Below are 19,649 nucleotides of genomic sequence, written 5' to 3'. Positions count from 1 at the left end.
GATTCTTACTCTTTGAACCTCATTTTCTCACTCATAGATGGGGAAAATTCAATGAGATCATGTTTGAAAAGAGCTAAGCCTTGTGCATTACTGAGCACATGAGTGCTCAATAAATGTTAGTATGTTAATGGTTCTGACTACTGGAATGGGCTTCTCTGTAACAGTTCATTGGTGTTCCATGTGTGTGTCCATGTGCATGTACATATTCACTGGACTAAATCTTTAAGTTCCTCCTCCTCATAATATTTTCCCCATCCAACACTCCATTCTTCCCTAATTTTTCTTCTTTTTAATCTCCTTCTTCCCTTCCAATAACTAAGTGGCTTCTCTTGAATTTCATTGCTTCTTTTTCCCAACCTAAATGCAATAGCCTCTGTTTTTTCAATAAAAAATGAGAAGATTAAGTCAATCAGAGGTAAGTCAGTGGCTTATAAAAGTAACCAACTCCTTCCTAGCTCCTTCTACCCACCCCAAGGGTCTACTCTGTCTTTTGGGTACCACGTGGGAACTCAAAGACCTTCACTCAGGCAAAGCCAATTTCTCCAAGGGAGAAAGGTGTGTGGTGCCTGGGCAAAGCTCAGAAAAGCTGCATTAGGTTAAACATAGGACATAGAAAGTTCCTAGGGATAATTTGGGGATAAAAGGAACTGGGCCTGTTCTGCAGCCTCCTGAAGATTCCAGTATCCCCAACGTCTTCCTCCTTTCTGGGTACTATGCCAAGGAAAGAAAAAGATTTGTTGAAATAGAACAAATATACTAAATATAAGTAATATACCAAAAAGCTAGCTTATCTAAGAGAAGAGCCACATTTTTGTTATTGTTTTAGTTGATTTTTTGTGCCAATGTAGACATATTGCTTATATAACGTGAATATTTTGAATTAATTTATTTTAATCAATTGTGCTCAGAAAAAAATATGAATCTAGAAAATGATGTTTTGGGCTCCCACTGAAAAGAAGCAGGCTCCAGTGTTAAAGGAAGACCATAAAAGGGAGAAATAAAAACATCTGCCTCCCTACCCCTAACCCAGGCCCCTCTGGCCTCAGAGTTCACTGAGATCCTCCAGTTTATGGGCAAGGCTGCCAAATGGCACCAGGCAGCAGCGCTGGAGAGAGTGGGGAGGAGGAATGTGGAGAACTTCCCAAGGATGACTTCCAAGAGCCACTGAGAGGACTAAGGTCCTCACCTAGCAGCTGTGGTGATGCAGAATGACCATTCTACGGGAGTTGGGACACCTGGTTTTAATTCTCTGCCACTAACTTGCCATATGACCTTGGGTAAATCAGGCTATTCTTTAGGCCTCAGTTTCCTCATCTGTAAAATGAGAAGACTCAGTTAACTTAAAAATAAGTACCAAGCCCTTCCTCTGTGCACTGTCCTGATGCTATAATAGAGAGAGAAATAAGATAGTCATCTGTTCAAAACACAGTGAATGACCACTCCATTTACTAGGCATTATGGTATCAGTACTGCTATCATCAAAACATTCACAACCTGATCAGGGAGACTGTGCAAACAAGTAATGGCCAACTAAACTGTGCAGAGATGAGAGTGGACACACCAAGGGCCAGGAAGAAGCAGCCTTTCTTTCTAGGGCCAGTGAGGAAAAGCATCAAAGAAGAAATAAGGCTTGAACTGAATCTTGGAAGGTCCTTGGTTCCCAGAGTGTACACTCAAGTCAGGGATTATCACAAACATCCAAACAGCTACTACACAAGACAGAAAGAAGCTGCTACAGGAACCAGATTGGAGACTATCAGGATGTAGTCATGATAGCAAGCAGAAAAGGGAGTGGGAACCTTCCCCAAGGCTAGAAGCTAACTGGGGCCATTCTGATGGTAGCCATTGGAAATGATGGGTCTAGGGCCAAGCACTTGACAGCCTCATGTCAGTTCTTGGAGGCAGGTTCCCTTTCTATAACCTGATTCTTTCAGATAAGGAAATAGGCCCATGGAGGTTACAAGGTCACATGAGTGATAAGTGGCAGAAATAGCACTCTCTGATGCCCCAATCTGAAGTTCTCACCACTGGAATGCCAGGCAGTGGCATTATTGAGTCATAGTCATAGTCATTCCTATCTAAGTTTCCATTTCCCAGAACACCTCGGTAGGATATATCACTTTAGAAATGTGGGTACTGGCGTTAGCTCAGTAATGGAATGCATACTTAACATGTGTAATTCCCTGGGTTCAATTCCCAGTGCAGGGAAAGAAGGAAGAAAAAGAAATAGGGGCACTGAAAAGTCAATCTTTGCCTGAATCATGGAGACTGGCTTGATTCAGCCTCTGAATTGGGACTGTCAGGATCTCTTTCACCAGAATAGAGAGGATGGGTAGGACAAAGAATATTAGAATTGCTGAGGGATTTTTTGGTGCTCTGCTGTCTGCTGGTCTCGGTTTATTGTTCAATGATGATGTAGGCTGGCTAGCTTCTAGTTCTTCCCTGGTCACGACTAGTGCCGTGACCCTGGGTCAGATCATTCTGCCATAACTAGGGTGGATGGCTTTTCTTGCAAGACTGGACCTTGTGCGTCCGGATTTTATCCAAGTACTGCTGGATGTTCATGGATTCCTGTCTCCAGCGCCCCAGCTTTCTGAGTTGGTCTGTCAAAAACTTTTTTTTCAGATGGTCGTACAAATGGCTCATCTTTTTCTTGGTCTTGTCTGAAGCTCTTATCTTACAAAAAATAAAGGTGAGGTTAGGGATGAAGAAGCCACTTCACAGCAAGATAAGCATCTAGGGCTGCTGATTTGGGAGTGGAAAATGTCCCTGCTGGACCCAATATTCATTTCATAAATACCATAATTCATAGGGAGCCTTGGTTTCCTCATTTATAAAAAGTGAATAACCCCTATGTTACATTCTGACAGTGTGAAGCCAAGGAGTCTGATTTTGACTGTAATGCTGAAGACCAGTCAGTAAAAATGGGGGATTGGGGTTGTGGGATGGGTGTGTCTAGAAAGAGGGAGAAACACCTCTTTCTTACAACCACCATCACCCTGTCCCTGTTAATCATCTAGTGCTTCCCATATATTGTCTGTGAAATCCCTTATTATCCCATGAATTCTTATTGTTACTTCTAATATAACTTCTTCCCTGTTCTAACAACATTATAAGGTCTGGGAAGGCATATCTGTGTCTTACGCATTCAGTTATTTATTCCAACAAGCTAGCTATGGGAAGGGATGCTAAGACAAATCCACCACAGGTGTTTCCAATAACTAAAACATAGTCAGAAAGAGAGAGACACACACATAAATATTTCTAAACCAGGAAGAAAGTAATTACTCATAAAAGAAGCATTGAATTCAAAAGAGGGCAGATATCAAGAAAATCTGCATAGGGCTGTGGGTGTAGCTCAGGGGGAGAGTCTAGGCTTAGCATCCATGAGGCCCTGGATTTGATCCCCAACTCTGAAAAAAAAAATGCTGCATGGTGGGTGCTGAGGGGCCTGCCATTCCAGCATTGATAGTGGGGAGCTTTTGGGTGCAGAGAAACCTCTCCAGAGACAATTTCAGAGAACTTTATCTGCTTTATTGTACAGCAAAAATAGCTTTTGTAGTGGGGATGTGCCAATTTACCTATAATAGTCACAATAGGCCAGAGGTGATATGCAACATATCATATTACAGGAGTCCAGACACCAAGAGTTCAAAAACTGCCATATAACTCCTTTCAAAGGGAGCAAGGAAATTGTGCTTGCCAGTGTTCTGACAGCACTCTGTCCCAAAACATAGAATTCTATGTTAGCACTTTCTTGCTACACAATGAGCAAGATAAGCGTCCTCCATGTAGGTCCAGAGTCAGGCCCTGTAACAGAAGGGATGGCATATAAATTGGGGTTGGATTTTGAAGGATGGGGAGGTTCGAGACATGTAGAAACAATATGGTAAGAGCTGATCTAACAAGCTTCCCAAGGGATTCAGATAAGCACTAAAATTATTTGAAGATTTAGCACAATGCTAAGCAAAGGAGTTTTTAATAAATGCTAGTCAATGTTGACATGATTATTTGACACAGCAAATTAAAGGGAGGATAGTGACAAAAAGAATGGACACTAAATTACATAATTCAAATTGGTGGTCTCTATACCTGGCTGAATATAAGAAACACTTCAGTTGCTTGATGAAATTATAGACCTCAGAAATTCTAGTTTAGTAGGGTTTGGAGGGACCCAGGAATCTATTTTCTTATCATGTACCTGAGATAATTCTGATCCAGCCACTGAGAAGTAAATGGCTGCTTTTACCACTATTTTCTAGTCTACTCCATGACATCTAGCATTTGGGCTGTGTCAGCTCGTGATTTCACTTTGAGCTTGGCTTACAAGAAATCGGAGTTCCTCAACATTGACACTATTGATGTTTGGGGTTGGTCAATTCTTTAACATGCACATTGTAGGAATTTTTATCAGCATCCTTGGCCTTTACCTACTAAACGATAGTAGCATCCACACCATTTCAATTTCTGATAACCAAAAATATCTCCAGACATTGTCAATGTCCCCTGTGGGGCAAACCCATCCTGCTTGAGCACATGGCTGTAGATGAATGATACCAGCCGTTACTCACTGTTCTCAGAGCATGCTCAAGGGATTCTTAAGACACTAGATCTTAGTTGTATTCACTGAAGTTGGTGTCCATCCAAAGCTATCTCTTTCCCCAGTGTGAATACTTTTGGTGGGGAGACAGGAATATTGCCACATTATCACTGAGGTGCCTGAATCCACTGAGTTCCTGTAAGCCAGCCTCTGGGCTAGTTTCCAGGTTTATAACATAAAGAAGACAGTCTCTTTCCTTAAGGAAGAATCTGCACAATGACCTGGATTGCAATTCTGCAATGACCATGTGACCCAAGTAAATTACTCCATGTCTCTAAGTCTCGATTTCCTGATTTATTAAGTGAATGTAATAATATATAATAGATATCAAGTCCCTATCATACATAGGGCTAAATACTAGTTTTAAAAGGAAGCTTCTGGGTGGCTGAAGGATGAACCAGCCCTCTAGACAATGCAGAAGTTTCCAGGTACAGTATTTCAGAGTTTTTTGCCCCACTGGCAAGGTACAACATTCTCTCCAAAGTGAATATAGAGGTTAGTCCTGAGTCAGCCAGAACACAACACACCACCTCGTCACCATGATTAGAGCAGGAACGGGCCCAAGTCCCAACTGCGGCTAACTGGGGGTTTTCTCCAGGACTTGACTAACTTGATCAACAGCAAAAGCACTGTGTTCCTTTTGTGGTCTACATGCCAGGGTGGCTTGTCCTCCAAGGAAAATTAGCCTGATTATGATAATATTCAGAAAGCAGCAAGAGAAGAAGAGGAGGAGTGGAAGACACACCAAAGGTATTGGAACCCCTGGCTTCCCTCATCCCAAACACTGGTGAAGCTGACCTATCCATCCTTGATTATGCAAACCCAGATTCCTCTATTTTGCTTGAACTAATTCAAGTTGTTTATATAACCTGCAACTGAAAGGGTCTTAATAGATCCTATATAGGTCTTAATAGATCCTATAAGAAAAGAGAGGCTGGGAAGAACAAATCACTGAATGTTACCCAAAGCTGGCCTGCCATTCTCCAAGCCCAAGTCCACCTTATTTCTACTACATTACTCCACTGCAAGTTTAGTAAATACCCAGGCCCTGATCTGCTTTGGGGTTTTTGGTTGTTGTTTCATAACGCTGGGGATAGAACCCAGGGCATCATTGTACATGCTAAGCAAGTGCTCTGCCACTCAGCTACATGCCCCCCCAAGTCTTTGTTTTGGTTTATATGGCCCTCAAGAGGATCTGGTACTCTCTCTTAAGGCTCTCCATTCTTTTCTTTTTTGGCAGTACTAAGGATCAAACCCAGGACCTCATGCATGCTTGTCAAGGGCTCTACCACTGAGCTACATCCACAGACCTTCTCCACTCTTTTCTATGTGAGAATCCCATAGGCCCATCCAGATTTGACCTAGGAACATGGAGGAAAGCTCAACAATCAAGAAGGGGACAAAAGCTCAACTCTGGAATAAATGCTCTACTTGAAGAAATGAATCTTATTCAATTATCTCTTCCTACTGCCTAACAATGCCTGTCCCAAGCAGTTCCTAAAGACATGTTTAATGAATGAATCAATCAGGGTCCAGGGGGAGCACTGGAGTGCCAACACTTGGGCTTCCAAGTATATAGGTCAAACCCTACTTGTTCATAATCAAAAAGAGCCTCAGTTTTAATTTGGAAAATGGGGTTAACACCCAGAGTAAAAAAAATGACCAGATAAATGTTGATGTTGATTCAAGCTCTAGAACCTAAGACTTTTAATGGGAATAGTAGGAATGTATTCATGAATTCCCTAGAGAGATAATATACTTTGAGAAAAAAATACGAGAGGCAAAAAACCATGGAGTCTTTCTCTCTGGCTCCTTTAGTTCAGGAACAGGTATGATACCATGAACAAGTCAGTAACCCCAATTATCAACTGCCTCCTCTGTAAAAATGGGGTCTCCCCTAGAACATCTTGATGACTCCCTATCACCTCAAGGATCTACTGCCTCCAGGATACGGGGAATATAAAATGAATATGAGTTAAATCCTTAACACACTCTAATGCAAAAACTGTGACTACTTTACCTCTGTCTCATAGATTCGTTGTGCACTGAGGTTGTCACGAATAATCACCCGAGATAAGTGGCTCTTGGGTAAAAATTTGCTCAATGCTGCTTCACTGGTAATCCATTATACTGGAATGGGGAGGGGAAAGTAGTACCAGTTAGAGATGGCTGAGACCAAAGCCAGGGTTAGGGCCTGATTTCATTGGCTCCTGGGGGAGTGGCTGAAGTTTCTTAGGACATGCACAGCTTTCTCATAATTTTTAGAGGAGCAAGGGAATAACCATGTTTCTCCTTGTGGACAAGGTGTGTGCTAAAGAACTGTGACTTGGATACCTGAGAAGGATGTTGAAGAGCCAAGAGCAGTCCAAAGAGAAGTGTGAACGGAATCAGAGACAATGCTCAACCCTCAGTAACTGTTTTTTGTTTGTTTGGCTTTTATTGGTGGGGAGGGCAATGCTGAGGATGGAACCCAGGCTCCTGCACATACTAGGCAAACACTTTATTACTGAGCTATACCCCTAGCCCTAGAAGCAGTTACCTTAATGAAAAAAAGAAGGTGAAACGGAACAATCTTAGAGAAGAGTCAAAGTTGGAGAACCAGGTCAAAGGGTTGAATTTGAGAGAGGATATGGTGGGTTGGAGCAGAACTTCACAGCATAAATCTAAGGAGAATCTAAGAAGTGGGGAGTAAATCAGAACAGGGGAAAAATAAAATAAAGAGTCTGTACAAAGATTGGGCTGGTTAATAGGGAAATTCTAAGGGAAAAGGGTTTGGGAAAAATTTACAAACATGAGGGAAGTTTGGAGTGCACAGGGCTTTAGAAGACTCTGGAAAGTGAGAAGTAGAAATGGGATGAGGTGGGGAAGGTGGAATAGGATGGAGCCAGGTACTCCAAGTAAAAAATTTGAACAAAATGAGGAATTGATTAAAAAAAAAAAAAAAAAGACCAGGTATTGCCAGCCACTGAGTTTTCAATATTGATAATTTGGTTACACCATGAAGTGGTTTAACAAATATATACCTTTAAATGTTTTGGCTTACTTAAAAATAAATGCTCGTATTTGCTAAAATTTGGAAACTAAATGTAGAACAATGAGAAAAGAAAAACGAATAACTTTAGCAAGCCAGACAATAAAATATATGTGACTATGTATAAAACATAAACATTGGGGCTGGGGTTGTAGCTCAGAGGTAGAGCACCTGCCTAGCATGTGTGAGGCACTGGGTTTGATTCTCAGCACCATATATAAATAAATAAAATAAAGGTCCATAAAAAAAAGATAGTTAAAAAAAATAAACATCTTAGGTGTATTAGATGGGGAAAAATCAGGTAACTAAACAATGAACTCTTTGTGATGGATTTTTCAAAAAGTTTAACACACATGTATGAATGGACCTGGAATGATATATGTCAAGATGCTACAGTGATTGTCTCAGGTCATTCATTTTGCTGGTCTTTCTTTTCTGATTTTTCTATAAGTGTATATTACTTTCCTAACTGCGATTTTAAAAGGCAATTTTCTAAAGGGTAAAACATTTTGAAGGGTTAGATTTTATTTTCTAATTCATCTTCAGCCAATTTGGAACAATGGTCTTGTGAATATTTTTATATTTACAAACAAATATTAATAAACAAATATCTCCAATCTCTCATTTTCATTTCTCTGACTTCTATGCAGGGCAACACAGCATTAGACATGAGTTAATGGAAAAAACTAGTTCAGAGGTCAAGGTGCTTACAGCAAGTCCCCTAAATCTTGTTTTAAAAAAACAACACTAAAATTCTAAAAATATTTAAAGATACATATTTGTGTGTGTGTGGTGGTCCTGGGATTGAACCCAGGGTTGTGCTACCACTGCACTACATAACTAGCCCTTATCATTTTGTGGGAAGTTCTCCCTAAACTGCAGAGGCTGATACGTGTGTGTTACCAAGCCTGGTCATAAAACATTCTTCATCCTCTTAGCAATGCACCAAATTTATCAATACAAGAAAAGATTTTTTTAAAAAAAACAATGATTGGAAATATTCCCTTTCAAGTAATAAATAATGGTCATTTTGAACCAAATTGCCTTCCACCGCCAGTCCTCTACAGGAGCCTGCAAGATGCAGCGACAGGAATTCAGAAATGAAAAAGGGTGCGGGAAATTGGGGCTCCTAATGATAGACAACTTGGGTTTTTTCCATTATCACTGAGAAACGTGGAGGCTAAGAAGACGGGTGTTGGAAAGTTTCAAGCCTGAGGTGGACCCTGGTCTCACCAGGCTCAGGCAGGTTCAGAGCTCGAAGTGAAGGCTGGAGAACTGACAGGCGGGCTGATTTGGAGGAAATGTTGGGAGCTAGGACTCCGGGTTACTCTCGGGAGTCAGAGCTGAAGGCGTTCAGACGGGCCCCTAGGTGTCAGAGCTGGACTGGAAAGAAGTTGGGGTCAGGGTCTTTGAGAAATCCAGGTTCCCCTAGGGTGCGAGAAAGGGGAACACGGGCCTCTGGAGATAAGCGTTGAGAGGCGCAGGTTCTGGGTCCGGTCTAAGAGAGTTCGGGGGAACCAAGGCTGCACCTGAAGCACACCGATGGCTGTGAGGTTCGTGGCCGAAGGAAGTAGACCTTCGGCTGGACCCCGTGGCCGGTTTCTTGGCGGTCGCCGCGCTGGTCGCGCCTTAAATCCAAGTTCCCAGTGGCGCCGGAACTGGCGGTCGCTTTGGAGGAAGACTTGTAATCCTTGTACAAATCCAGATCCCAAGTAACCGAGGGCCTACTTGGCCGTGCGGTCTCGTCCTCGACACTGGAGGGGAACGACGCCGGAATGGAAACCATGATTGCTACGCTTGCGCAGATACTGAGTGAGACCCAAGGCAGACGCGGCCAGCAGAGGTTTGTGCGTTGCCTGGGAAACACGCGATGGGGCGGGGCCTGGGGGCGGGGCGAACCGGGAGGCTGAGGACGCGGCAGAATTGTCCTTCGGCGGCCGCCATAGTGCGATTTAGCGCGTTGCTATAGAGACGAATTGGGCGGGCCAGAATAATCCGGCGAGGGTGAGGTCGACTGTGACCAAGGAGTGATCGCGGAGGTGGTAATAGGTTAAATCCGGGAGGGGCTGCTCCGAGCGCAGAACGGAAACCGAGATTTCTTCCGAGACCTGGGCAGCGGACGTCTCCCCCCGAGGAGAAACCATTATTATGGCAATCAGATTGCTGGGCCGGCGTGGATTGCGGTCTGTGCTTCCGAGCAAGTCTCTCTCTTTGAGAACCTTGGCTGGGGATAATCGGTGCCACTTCTTCATGAACGAACCCCCTTCCTTGTACTCCTACTGGAGAGAGGTAAGACTGGTGGGATCTTGACGTCGAGTTGAAAAGAAGCCTATTCCAATGCTAATTCCCAGGTAACCTACCTAATTCACCCCTGGAATTAGAGCCTCGAACCTATCAACCCGTGGATTTTGTTCTGCTATATAAGCCAGAATTTAACCAACGCTTCTCGGTGTTTGCCGACTTTTTTTCCACCTGTAATGAGCCGGACGACCAGCTCTTGGGCCTTGGGCGGCCCCGAACAAGGCCTCCCTTCTGTGCCTCTCTTTCCACCTGTGACAAATGGAAGTATTAACTCTAGACACCAGTCTGATTAGGTAGCTGTGAAGGTCGAACTAGACGAGGGAAGCCCAAGGCTTCTTCATAGGTTGTAAAATGGTGAACCTCAACTGCTGTCGAGTTGCTATTTCTTTCTCTCCCTCTTCTTCATGCTGAACAAGTCTCGGGTCATTTTTTTTTTTTTCCCTCATGGGAACTTTGCGACTCCTGAGCTCCAGTCTGGAATTAAACTCTTTATTCTCTTCCCAAAGGGTGCTGAGACACACGAGGTGAAGGCTGGAGAACTGATGGGCAGGCTGATTTGGAGGAAACGCCTCGCTTTTTAACTCCACTAACAACAGCAAGAAGAAATAGTTATCATTTTTAAAGTGCTCATTCGGTGCCAGGCTCTATATTCAACACTGGATTATCTCCTTTAAATTTTCACAAAATTCTTATTTTATTTTTTATGGTAGTGGGGATTGAACCCAGAGGCCTTCTACCCCTAAGCCACACCCCCAGCCCTTTTATTTTGAGACAGGATCTAGCTAAATTGCTGAGACTGGCCTTGAATTTGCAGTCCTCCTGCCTCACCCTCTCCAGTTGCTGAGATTATGGACCTGTGCCACCACACCCAGATCACAACATCCTTTTAAGATAGGCACTGTTACTCCTATTGTCAAAGGGCAAAATTACAATTATTTATTTACTTTTTGTGCCAGGGATTGAACCCTGGGGTTCTTAAACATTACCCAGCCCTTTTTTATATATTTTATTTAGAGACAGGGTCTTGCTGAGGCTAGCTTTGAACTGATCCTCCTGCCTCACCCTCGAGACAAAAGTGTAGAAAAACTGATTGATTAACATCAAATTACTTTAGGTTTCCTTTTATTATGAAAGTATTAAGACCCAGGGAACTATTTTGCCAGTTGAGAGTGGCCTGTTTGAGAACATTGGCAATTACCTCTCTGATCCTCATTTCTCCAAGGTCAGATGAACAACTTAGTTTCAGTTTGGTGAAGTGGAACTTTAGTGTGAGTCACTCCATTTTGATTTTTAGTCTGATCTGTTGAGCCCCAGGGTAGGATCTTAGTCTTTTTTAAAAAGTAGTGTCTTTTCATACTTTTTGTCACTCAATCAACAGTCTCCTCTGTTCTACCCTCTAGGCACTGGTTGGGGGCTCCTCAGTTAATTTTGGAGGGGGGGTCTGATGGTGAGAGTCCAGAATATCTCCTAGCATTTAGCCTTCCACCTGGGTTTTAGACCTCATCCCATGTCCCTTAAATGACCTTTACAACAAACCAGCCCTATCTGCCCTTCTTGGGGTGAGCCTAATGAATTTGACCCTGGGGCATTGGCAGGTTGAATTTCCCTCTGCATCCTTTAGCATTCTTTCCAGAAGCCTAGGAACCCTGAGTGATTCTGCTGTGATATTCAGAGGACCACCTTAGAGAGTCCCATAGACCCATCTGAGAAACTGATGTGACTCCATTTTTGAGAAACCAGCTTTTACCTCAAGGCCTGTCCCGAGGGAGTGGGTGTGACCCTTGTCCTTGGAAAAACCCACAGAGCACTCCTAGGCTCATACCCACCCTGCTGAGTTGTTTAACAGGAGAGATATGCGGTGCCAGGTGTCCCTGACTCTGTTATACTAGGTGAGGACCCATAGCACCCCCCTAGCAACCATCAATCAGCATGAGACAGGGAAAATATCTGAAATGCCAGGTGACCCTCCCAGTAGTTTTGGTGATTGATAACATGATTAGGCAACCCTGCAGTTTATGGAGTACACCTCTCGTGGCTTAAACCAATCAGCTCAAATGTATCCACCTCTTGAACTCACCAATCACCCTTACCCAACTTGTTCCTGCCAGTGAATGTGCTAATCAATGTTAAGAGATGTTGTTTGATTTTCCCCGCTGAATGAAATGATTTGCTGTGTGATGTTGTGAGTATTCCCAAAAAATCTATAAACCCTCATTGAACTAAGGGCCAGGACTCACTCCTCGGGACAGCTGCTTCGGAAAAGGTTATGAGTCCGGGCTCCAGCTTGCAATAAAGACTCTTGTGTGATTGCATCGGATTCGACTCCTGGAGTTCTATTGGGGGTCCCACGAATCTGGCATTACACATCCATCCATCCATTTCCCAAAAGTCTCCTGGGGTCATGGTATTGGAATGGTTTCCTAATTCAACCAGTATTTATCAAGCACTTACAGGAAGTCTGGCACTGGTTCATGATACAATGGACATTAAGATAATTGTTCTCCTAAAGGGCTCATGGTGTCTTAAGAAGAAGACTTTTATCAAATTGTCAGATAGCTCAAGGCAAAACCACATCTTCAGTGGTTTTGGAAGTGTTAGGAAGGAGAAAACATCAGGCTACTAAGGCCTGGAGCAGGAATTTAATCAAGCATTGGAGAGGGAAGAGAGTGTTTCCAGGAGGTTTCCTTTAAAGAAGAGACTCTTGGCCTAAGATCTCAAGGCTCCTTAGATTTCCACTGTCCTGCTGAACGGAATAATTCAGGATCTGATAGGTTTATAAGGAAGTGGGATTCCAGGTTGAGAGAGCAGGAGAGACAAAGGCCTCTGGCTAGAGAAGACATGTCATGAGAAACTGTCAGTGGCTCAATCTAACTGAGGACTTGGGCAAGGCTAATGGGAGGCTAGAGAAAAGGAAGCAGCCAGGCCACAAATGACCTTGACAGTCAAGCTGAGGGGCTCTATCTTATCCTAATTTTGGGCAGCAGGGGGAAAAAATGTTTGGTTTCTCATTAGTCTGCCTGGCGAAGACTGCCCTTTGGACTGGAGAGGTGTGATCTAAATCCAAATGTCCCTTTTTCAGTAAGACATAAGAGGGTGTTGGATTTTTGAAGCTTAGTTCAAGAGTTAGAAAGTGAGGGATCCAAGATGAGGAGAAGACAGGAGTCTGCCCCTCCCAGGGGTTCACGCCACAGCCCTGCTGCAGACATGGTGGTGCTGGTATGGCAAGTCTTTGTGAGGCTCTGCTGCTTCTCTGCTCTTGCTCCTGGGGTTGCTTTGGTGCCCATTATGCTAGCCTCTGGGAAGCTCCCAGACATTCCTTTCCCTAGGCTCTCTTTAGAGGCAAGGCACAGGAGAATGTTTAGCAATGTAGGATTTTGTTATTTGACATCAGTTCCACATGAGTGCATTCCATCTCTTCAAAGAAATGGTTCTTGTGAGGAGAGCAGGAACCTTCCTGGTCTTATTCTTCTCCCCTCCCAGTGACTCTCAGTGAGCTCTGGTTTCAAGTCACTGGTTCAGAGTCTCATGCTTTAGCATATAATCAGAAGACTAAGGAGGAAGATATTGCAAATGATTCCCACTTAGCGGGACTTGAAGGAAGGAGAGAATTTTGAAGAGGGTAAGAAGAGGACTTTGTGAGCCTAGATGGAGAATCAGGCCAGGGCACAGCTGAGAAATTCAAGTTGACCTACCCAAATAGAGATGAGGGACCCCTCAAGGCAAGCCACTACTGCCAGGCTCAGGGACTTGCCTTTTGTTCTGTAGGACAGTATGCATTAGATCACCTAAGAAGCAAGCTGAAATGCAAATTTATGCCCCTTACCTGAGAGTCTCATTTGGTGCATTTGGGGAGGGGCCAAAATCTGGGTATGTGTATTATTAGTGAGTTCCCTGAGTGATTCTCCTGTGATGGTCAGAGGACTGCCTTAGGGAATCCCATGAACCCATCTGTCCATTTCCCAGAAGTCTCCTGGGTTGGCCTGCTGGGCACCTACACTCTAAACATTCTCTCCCTCTCTGCAGTTTTCCAGGGACACAGCTTAGAAAAATGCAGGCCTCATGTGTCACCAACTGCTGACCCACCGCCTTGATGACAGCACCCCTGTGCACCTTCCCAGTTCAGTTCCGGCAGTCCTCAATCAGCGGCCTCTCACAGATCACCAGAAGCCTGTACATCAGCAATGGTGTAGCTGCCAACAACAAGCTCTTGCTGTCCAGCAACCAGATCACTTCAGTCATCAATGTCTCAGTAGAGGTGGTAAATACCATCTATGAGGATATCCAGTATACACAGGTGCCTGTGGCTGACGCACCCATCTCCAAGCTCTATGACTTCTTTGACCCCATTGCCGACCACATCCACAATGCGGAAATGAAGCAGGGCCGTACACTGCTACACTGTGCCGCTGGCGTGAGCCGCTCAGCCACTTTGTGCCTTGCCTACCTCATGAAGTACCATGCCATGTCCCTGCTAGATGCCCACACATGGACCAAGTCATGCCGGCCCATCATCCGACCCAATGCTGGCTTTTGGGAGCAACTCATCCATTATGAGTTCCAGCTGTTTGGCAAGAATACTATACACATGGTCAGCTCCCCAGTGGGAATGATCCCTGACATCTATGAGAAGGATGTCCGTTTAATGATTCCACTGTAAATCATCTCCTAGGCCCCTGCTTTGGGTCCAAGTACAGACCTATTGTTGATCCTATATCAGGATCTGAACTTGAAGGATCTTTGTTGATACAGGAATGTACTAGATGATACCTTTTATAAGGGAAAAAAAAAGAAAGTGATACCACAGCTTTCAACTTTGTAACCTATATCTTTAAAGATTAAACTTGATTGTTAGAGGTGAAGATAAATTTTCTACCCTATGAGTGGCAGGCCATGGCTGCTGGCCAGAGGGTAAAATAAGGCAGGTGGTACACTGGAGAGAGACCAGAGCACCAGCGCCTGGAATCCTGCTGCCCTTCGCTAGACTGAACAACTCATAAATGGGACTGCCACAATCCTACTTTGTTCCTTCCAACCCAAAACCAGAGCCTTAAGCATCATGGCACCCCCTGAACTTTTTACAGTAAGTGCCAACCTACTGGATAAGTGGCCTTCAAATAGTGCTCTAGGAACCCTACAGGCCCCAAACAACCTACATCCATTAGTGGCCCTACTCTAGTTTTCTAAGATCAAATTTACACAGAAGATAGTTTTCAAATAAACATTCCAATATTATAAAATTTTTAAAAAATTTTTTTCTTGAGTGCTGTTGTATGTGACAGCACTTAAGTATCAGTCTTAAGGGTGCATAGTCCCTTCTCTAGGACATGTCAGGTCTCCAGAGTTTTCTAGCTTGAAAGGCTGTATCTGCAAACCTGAACTTAGCCCTGACACCTACCCTCAATGTGACCTAGGGCCTCTTAGAGCCTCAGTGTCCTCATCTGTGAAGATTCAGCAATTCTATAGTGCCAGGCCAGTCATGGTCCATGCTTAGCATAATGGACATCTCTCACTATGGATGATATACTCACTCTTTGGACCTGCTGGTCCCAAGTCAAGGTATTTCCTCTCATATGTGCATAGTCCTGTATTGTTTTCAAAGTGCTTTTCTAGAAAGTCACTCCATATAGGGGAGAAAAAGGGGTTTAGATCCTACCTCAGAAGAGGCATAGTCTTATAAGCCTTTTCAAAGTTTTCATCTGTTTAAACTAGGTGTGACCTAGGGGTCCTGAAGCAAGGGGTACAATTCTGGCTTCCCCAGAAGGCTTTGTTTAGAATTGCTATGAATTGTGAGAATGACTAGCCATGCTTGTCTCTTTAGTTAGATGAACAAAACCTCCAGTGTATGCTTGTACTAGATAAATTAGAACAAAACCAATTAATTTAAATATCAGCAGATCTTAAAAACTACATAATGCGCCCACAACTGATTTATGGCTAGACTGCTTAACCAAAAAGAAACATTCTGAAACCCAAATATCAAATGATTGACATGGGATTTGATTTTAAAAAAGCTTGCGTGGGAACCTACATATTTCTTCCCAGGAAAATCCTATATATAATCAGAGAGCTCAATCCTGAATACATCACTAGTCTTTTTCTTCTCTGAGAGGTGAAGGGTGTCTGCACCTTGCCTTTCAGGGATGTACACCTTTGTTGTTCCCCCACCCTTTTTTTTAAACTAAGGATTGAACCCTGGGGTACTTAACCACTGAGCCACATCCCCAGCCCCCTTTGGTTGGTTTGTTTATTTTGAGACAGGGTCTTGCTAAGTTGCTTAGTTGCTGAAGCTGGTTTTGAACTTGAGATCTTCCTGCCTCAGACTTGTGAACTATAAGAATTATAGCACCTTTGTAATCACTTTTTAAAATCTTGTGCCTTTCTTTGGATGCATCCTGAAATTCTTTTCAGTGGCCTAAATCAGGTTCCTTACTGAGGCCAAGTTGAGGTCCTACTGCCCACTTGGAGGTATTTTGAAATCTCGGTCCTTGTCCCCAATGCCAATCCCATAATGAGGACACAGTTTTGAGAAAAGGAAAAAGAAGTTTTATGGCTTTGCCAGCAAGAGAAACACAGGGGACTCAAGTCCAGAGCTGTGATTGCTCATCATGGGGAAGTAGGTTTTTAAAGGGGTGATTCAAAGGCTACATTCCAGTGTTCTCTATCTAGAGTGGTAATTCACTTGCTAATTTGGGAGGTTGTCATTTCTTAGATCTTTTGGTGCCATCCCTAAATCTGAATTACTTCATTCCTGTGGTATGTGCTAAAGGACAGATATCTCCTAGGATGGGGGAAGAAAGGTAATCCTGTTTCCCCTGAGATTATTGAGGAGAAGATGTAGAGGAAGAGAAAGAAACATGTCCATTTTAAAAATAAGTCACAGTGGCAAAAACGAAAAAAAAAAAAAAAAGCATGAAGTGAATCACTCTTACAGAGGGACCTTCTCAGACCCCTGTCCTCTGACAAAGGGAAGCCTCATTATTAGAAGTCTCCAGCAAGCTGGGCGTAGTGGCGGACATCTGTAATCCCAGTGGCTGGGGGGGCTGAGGCAGGAGGATTGCAAGTTCAAAGCCAACCTCAGTAAAGCAAGGCAATAAGCAACTAACTCAGTGAGACTTTGCCTCTAAATAAAATACAAAATAGGGCTGGGGATGTGGCTCAGTGGTCAAGTACCCTGAGTTCAATCTCCAGTATGCTCTCCTTCCCCGCCAAAAAAAAAAAAAAGAAGAAAGAAAGAAGGCTCCAGTATATAATAGACATAGGGAACAGGGGTGGGGCAATGGAATGGGCTTAGCAATACCAGAGCATTCAGGGCTTCAAGTACCAAGCTGGGGATTCTATAACTTGTCCTGTCTGTAGGACAGAAGGCAGTTTTCACAGAGCAAACATTTGCTAAGTGCTTGCTGTGGATCAGATTGTGCAGTACTTTGTCAGGGGGTATACAGTAGTGTGGGTGACAAGATCCTACCCGAAGCAGAAAGCTTCCAGACTAATTCCCTGTGGCCCCTGAAAGGAAAGTGAGGAACGAGAGACTGGTAAGCAAGAAATGAGAGACGGAGACTAGGCAGAGAGAGTTTACTTGTCAGAGCTGACAAATAAAGGCCATCTCTCTATAGGAAAGAGAGGCAAAACAGGCTTGGGTTCTGAGATTTTTATAGGGCAGGTTCAGGAATCAGCCAGGCTGGTCCTAATGCAATGGTTAAGAGTTGGGTTGGTAAGAGGGAGTGGTGAGGCTTTCTCAGAAAGAACTCTTGGCAGGAAAGTGAAACTCTTTACCTAAAATAGGGCTGTCACTTATTATGGCCATCCAGATACTAAGCAAGGACCTTATAGCCCCAAGTTATGTCCTCACATCCTCAGTCACTCACAAACTTGCCAACCTCAGATGGCTGCAGTGATCCCATCCTCCTGGTGTTCATGCCTTTGCGTGAGTCAACTGTGGGCAGCCTGTATTAAACAGGTTTGACCTGTGCAATAAGATATTAGGGAATCTAATGAGGACAAAGTGTGACCATTGTGATTGGATTAAAAAGGACACTGTAGCTCCTTGCTCTCTTGAATCACTCTGGTGGAAGATAGCTACCATACCAAGAGCCATAGAGAGAGGCCCACAAGGCAAGGAACTGAGGCCCCCAGTTAACAGCCATGTGAATGACCCATCTTGAAAGCAGAACCTCAGCCTTTGTCAAACCTTTGGAAGACTGCAACTTTGGCCAACATTTTGACTGTAACTTCACGAAATACTCTGAGCCAAAATCCACCTCACTAAGCCACTCCCAAATTCCTGACCTGCTGAAACTGGGAGATAATACATATTTTGTTGCCTTAAGCCATTATTCTTGGGAATAATTTTGATTTTAAAATCTTAATTGGTTGTTTGATTCTAGAAAAGTCTACCCTTCGTTCAATGTTCAGGAGGCTGAAGCAGGATACAAGTTCGAGCTCAGCCAGGGCAACTTGGTGAGACTCTGTCTCAAAAAATGAAAAAAAAAAAAAAAGTTGGGTATGTAGCTCAGTGGTAGGATATCCTCAGTATTCAGCAAAACAAACAATCAAAAAGTAAAATAAGTATTCTTATGGATGGAGCAGAAAGTCTTATGAACAGAGAAAGACTAAATAAAGCAGAAACAAAGAACAAAAAGCTGATTGGTAGCTGGGCACGGTGGTGTACACCTGTAATCCCAGCAGCTCGGGAGACTGAGGCAGGAGGATGGCGATTTCAAAGCCAGCCTCGACAATTTACTGAGGCTCTAAGCAACTCAGTGAGACCCTGTCTCCAAATAAAATACAAAAAAAAAAGGGCTGGGATGAGGCTCAGTGTTTGAGTGCCCCTGAGTTCAATCCATGGTACCAAAAAAGAAAATAGCTGATTAATCATGTCAAAGTCACTTTCTTTGTAAAATGCTGGCAGGGAGAACAGAACACTAGAAGAATAACTGGTTAATATCAGATTACTTTAGGTTACTTTCTGTAGAATTAAAAGATTAAAGCTCAGAAACTTCATTGTCATGCCAGTTGAAACCAGCCTGTTGGGGAATTTTGGTTGTTTTTCCTTATCTCCTGATTTCTGATTAAGGTCAGATAACAACCAGTTTCAGTTTAGTGATGCAGAACGTGAGCATAGGTGACTCCATTTTAATGTTTAGACTGGTGTATTAGGCCCTACTGCAGAATCTTAGTCCAAAATAATGGCCTCCTTTAATGTTTTAAAAAATTATTATCCTAAATCAATACAACTGTCCCCAGTGCTGTCTCTGTTATCATCCGCTCACCCGGACCACCACAACAGGTCTTCCCTAGTCTCCCTGACCCTTGGCTCAAGCTCCTAATTTTTCCTCCACATAGGGTCCAGAAGAAATTGAAGATTCTTTTTTTTTTTTTTTCCAAGAAATATACACTGAGGACCATGGCTCTTTTCTATTTAAAACCTTCCATGGCTCCCTGTGAAGTGGCCCTCAGTTAACTGTTTTGTATTATTTCCAGAAAGCATTTGCAACTGAGCAGAAACAGTGAGATGGTAGAATTTCTGGCATCCCTCGGATTATTTGGGGGGCAAATAAGGGAGTAAGAAGAGTCCTCATTTGCCCTAGCCTCCTAGAATGACAATCCAAGGGCCACCAGGGGAGGGCAGGAAGGGCACCCTGGCAGCTGGGACTGAGACAAGGCTTTGTTCCCAAGTTCACGATGGCAGGATGCCCAGAAAGGCCTCAGCTTCCCTGG

At 43.6% G+C, this 19,649-nt stretch overlaps 2 protein-coding genes across 2 annotated transcripts; one reads left to right on the top strand and one right to left on the bottom strand.

Moving 5' to 3' along the window:
• Positions 1-843: 843 nt before the first annotated feature.
• CUNH5orf52 (chromosome unknown C5orf52 homolog) lies at positions 844-9,532 on the bottom strand. The gene is made up of 3 exons (XM_048798309.1): positions 9,133-9,532; positions 6,616-6,722; positions 844-2,671 (listed from the first exon to the last, which is right to left on the bottom strand). Exons 1-3 carry the CDS (start codon positions 9,415-9,417, stop codon positions 2,491-2,493), a joined length of 573 nt encoding a protein of 190 aa, XP_048654266.1. The 5' UTR covers positions 9,418-9,532; the 3' UTR covers positions 844-2,490.
• Positions 9,533-9,546: 14 nt separating this feature from the next.
• On the top strand, positions 9,547-18,462 carry Dusp18 (dual specificity phosphatase 18). The gene is made up of 2 exons (XM_015504946.2): positions 9,547-9,920; positions 13,956-18,462. The coding sequence occupies exon 2, from the start codon at positions 14,023-14,025 to the stop codon at positions 14,587-14,589; it is 567 nt and encodes a 188-aa protein (XP_015360432.1). The 5' UTR covers positions 9,547-9,920; positions 13,956-14,022; the 3' UTR covers positions 14,590-18,462.
• The last annotated feature ends 1,187 nt before the right edge of the window (positions 18,463-19,649 follow it).

This window comes from Marmota marmota, unplaced genomic scaffold, assembly GCF_001458135.2.
Source record: "Marmota marmota marmota unplaced genomic scaffold, marMar, whole genome shotgun sequence".
NCBI classification, from domain to species: domain Eukaryota; kingdom Metazoa; phylum Chordata; class Mammalia; order Rodentia; family Sciuridae; genus Marmota; species Marmota marmota.
Note: the sequence above shows the minus strand (reverse complement) of the source record. Positions and strands in the feature narration are given on the sequence as shown.

Coding starts and splice junctions, on each gene's coding strand:
- CUNH5orf52 (XM_048798309.1), bottom strand. CDS start 9,417: ATGGTTTCCATTCCGGCGTCGTTCCCCTCCAGTGTCGAGGACGAGACC. Junction 6,723..9,132: donor TTGGTTCCCCCGAACTCTCT/TAGACCGGACCC, acceptor CCAGTATAATGG/ATTACCAGTGAAGCAGCATT. Junction 2,672..6,615: donor ATCTATGAGACAGAGGTAAA/GTAGTCACAGTT, acceptor TTGTAAGATAAG/AGCTTCAGACAAGACCAAGA.
- Dusp18 (XM_015504946.2), top strand. CDS start 14,023: ATGACAGCACCCCTGTGCACCTTCCCAGTTCAGTTCCGGCAGTCCTCA.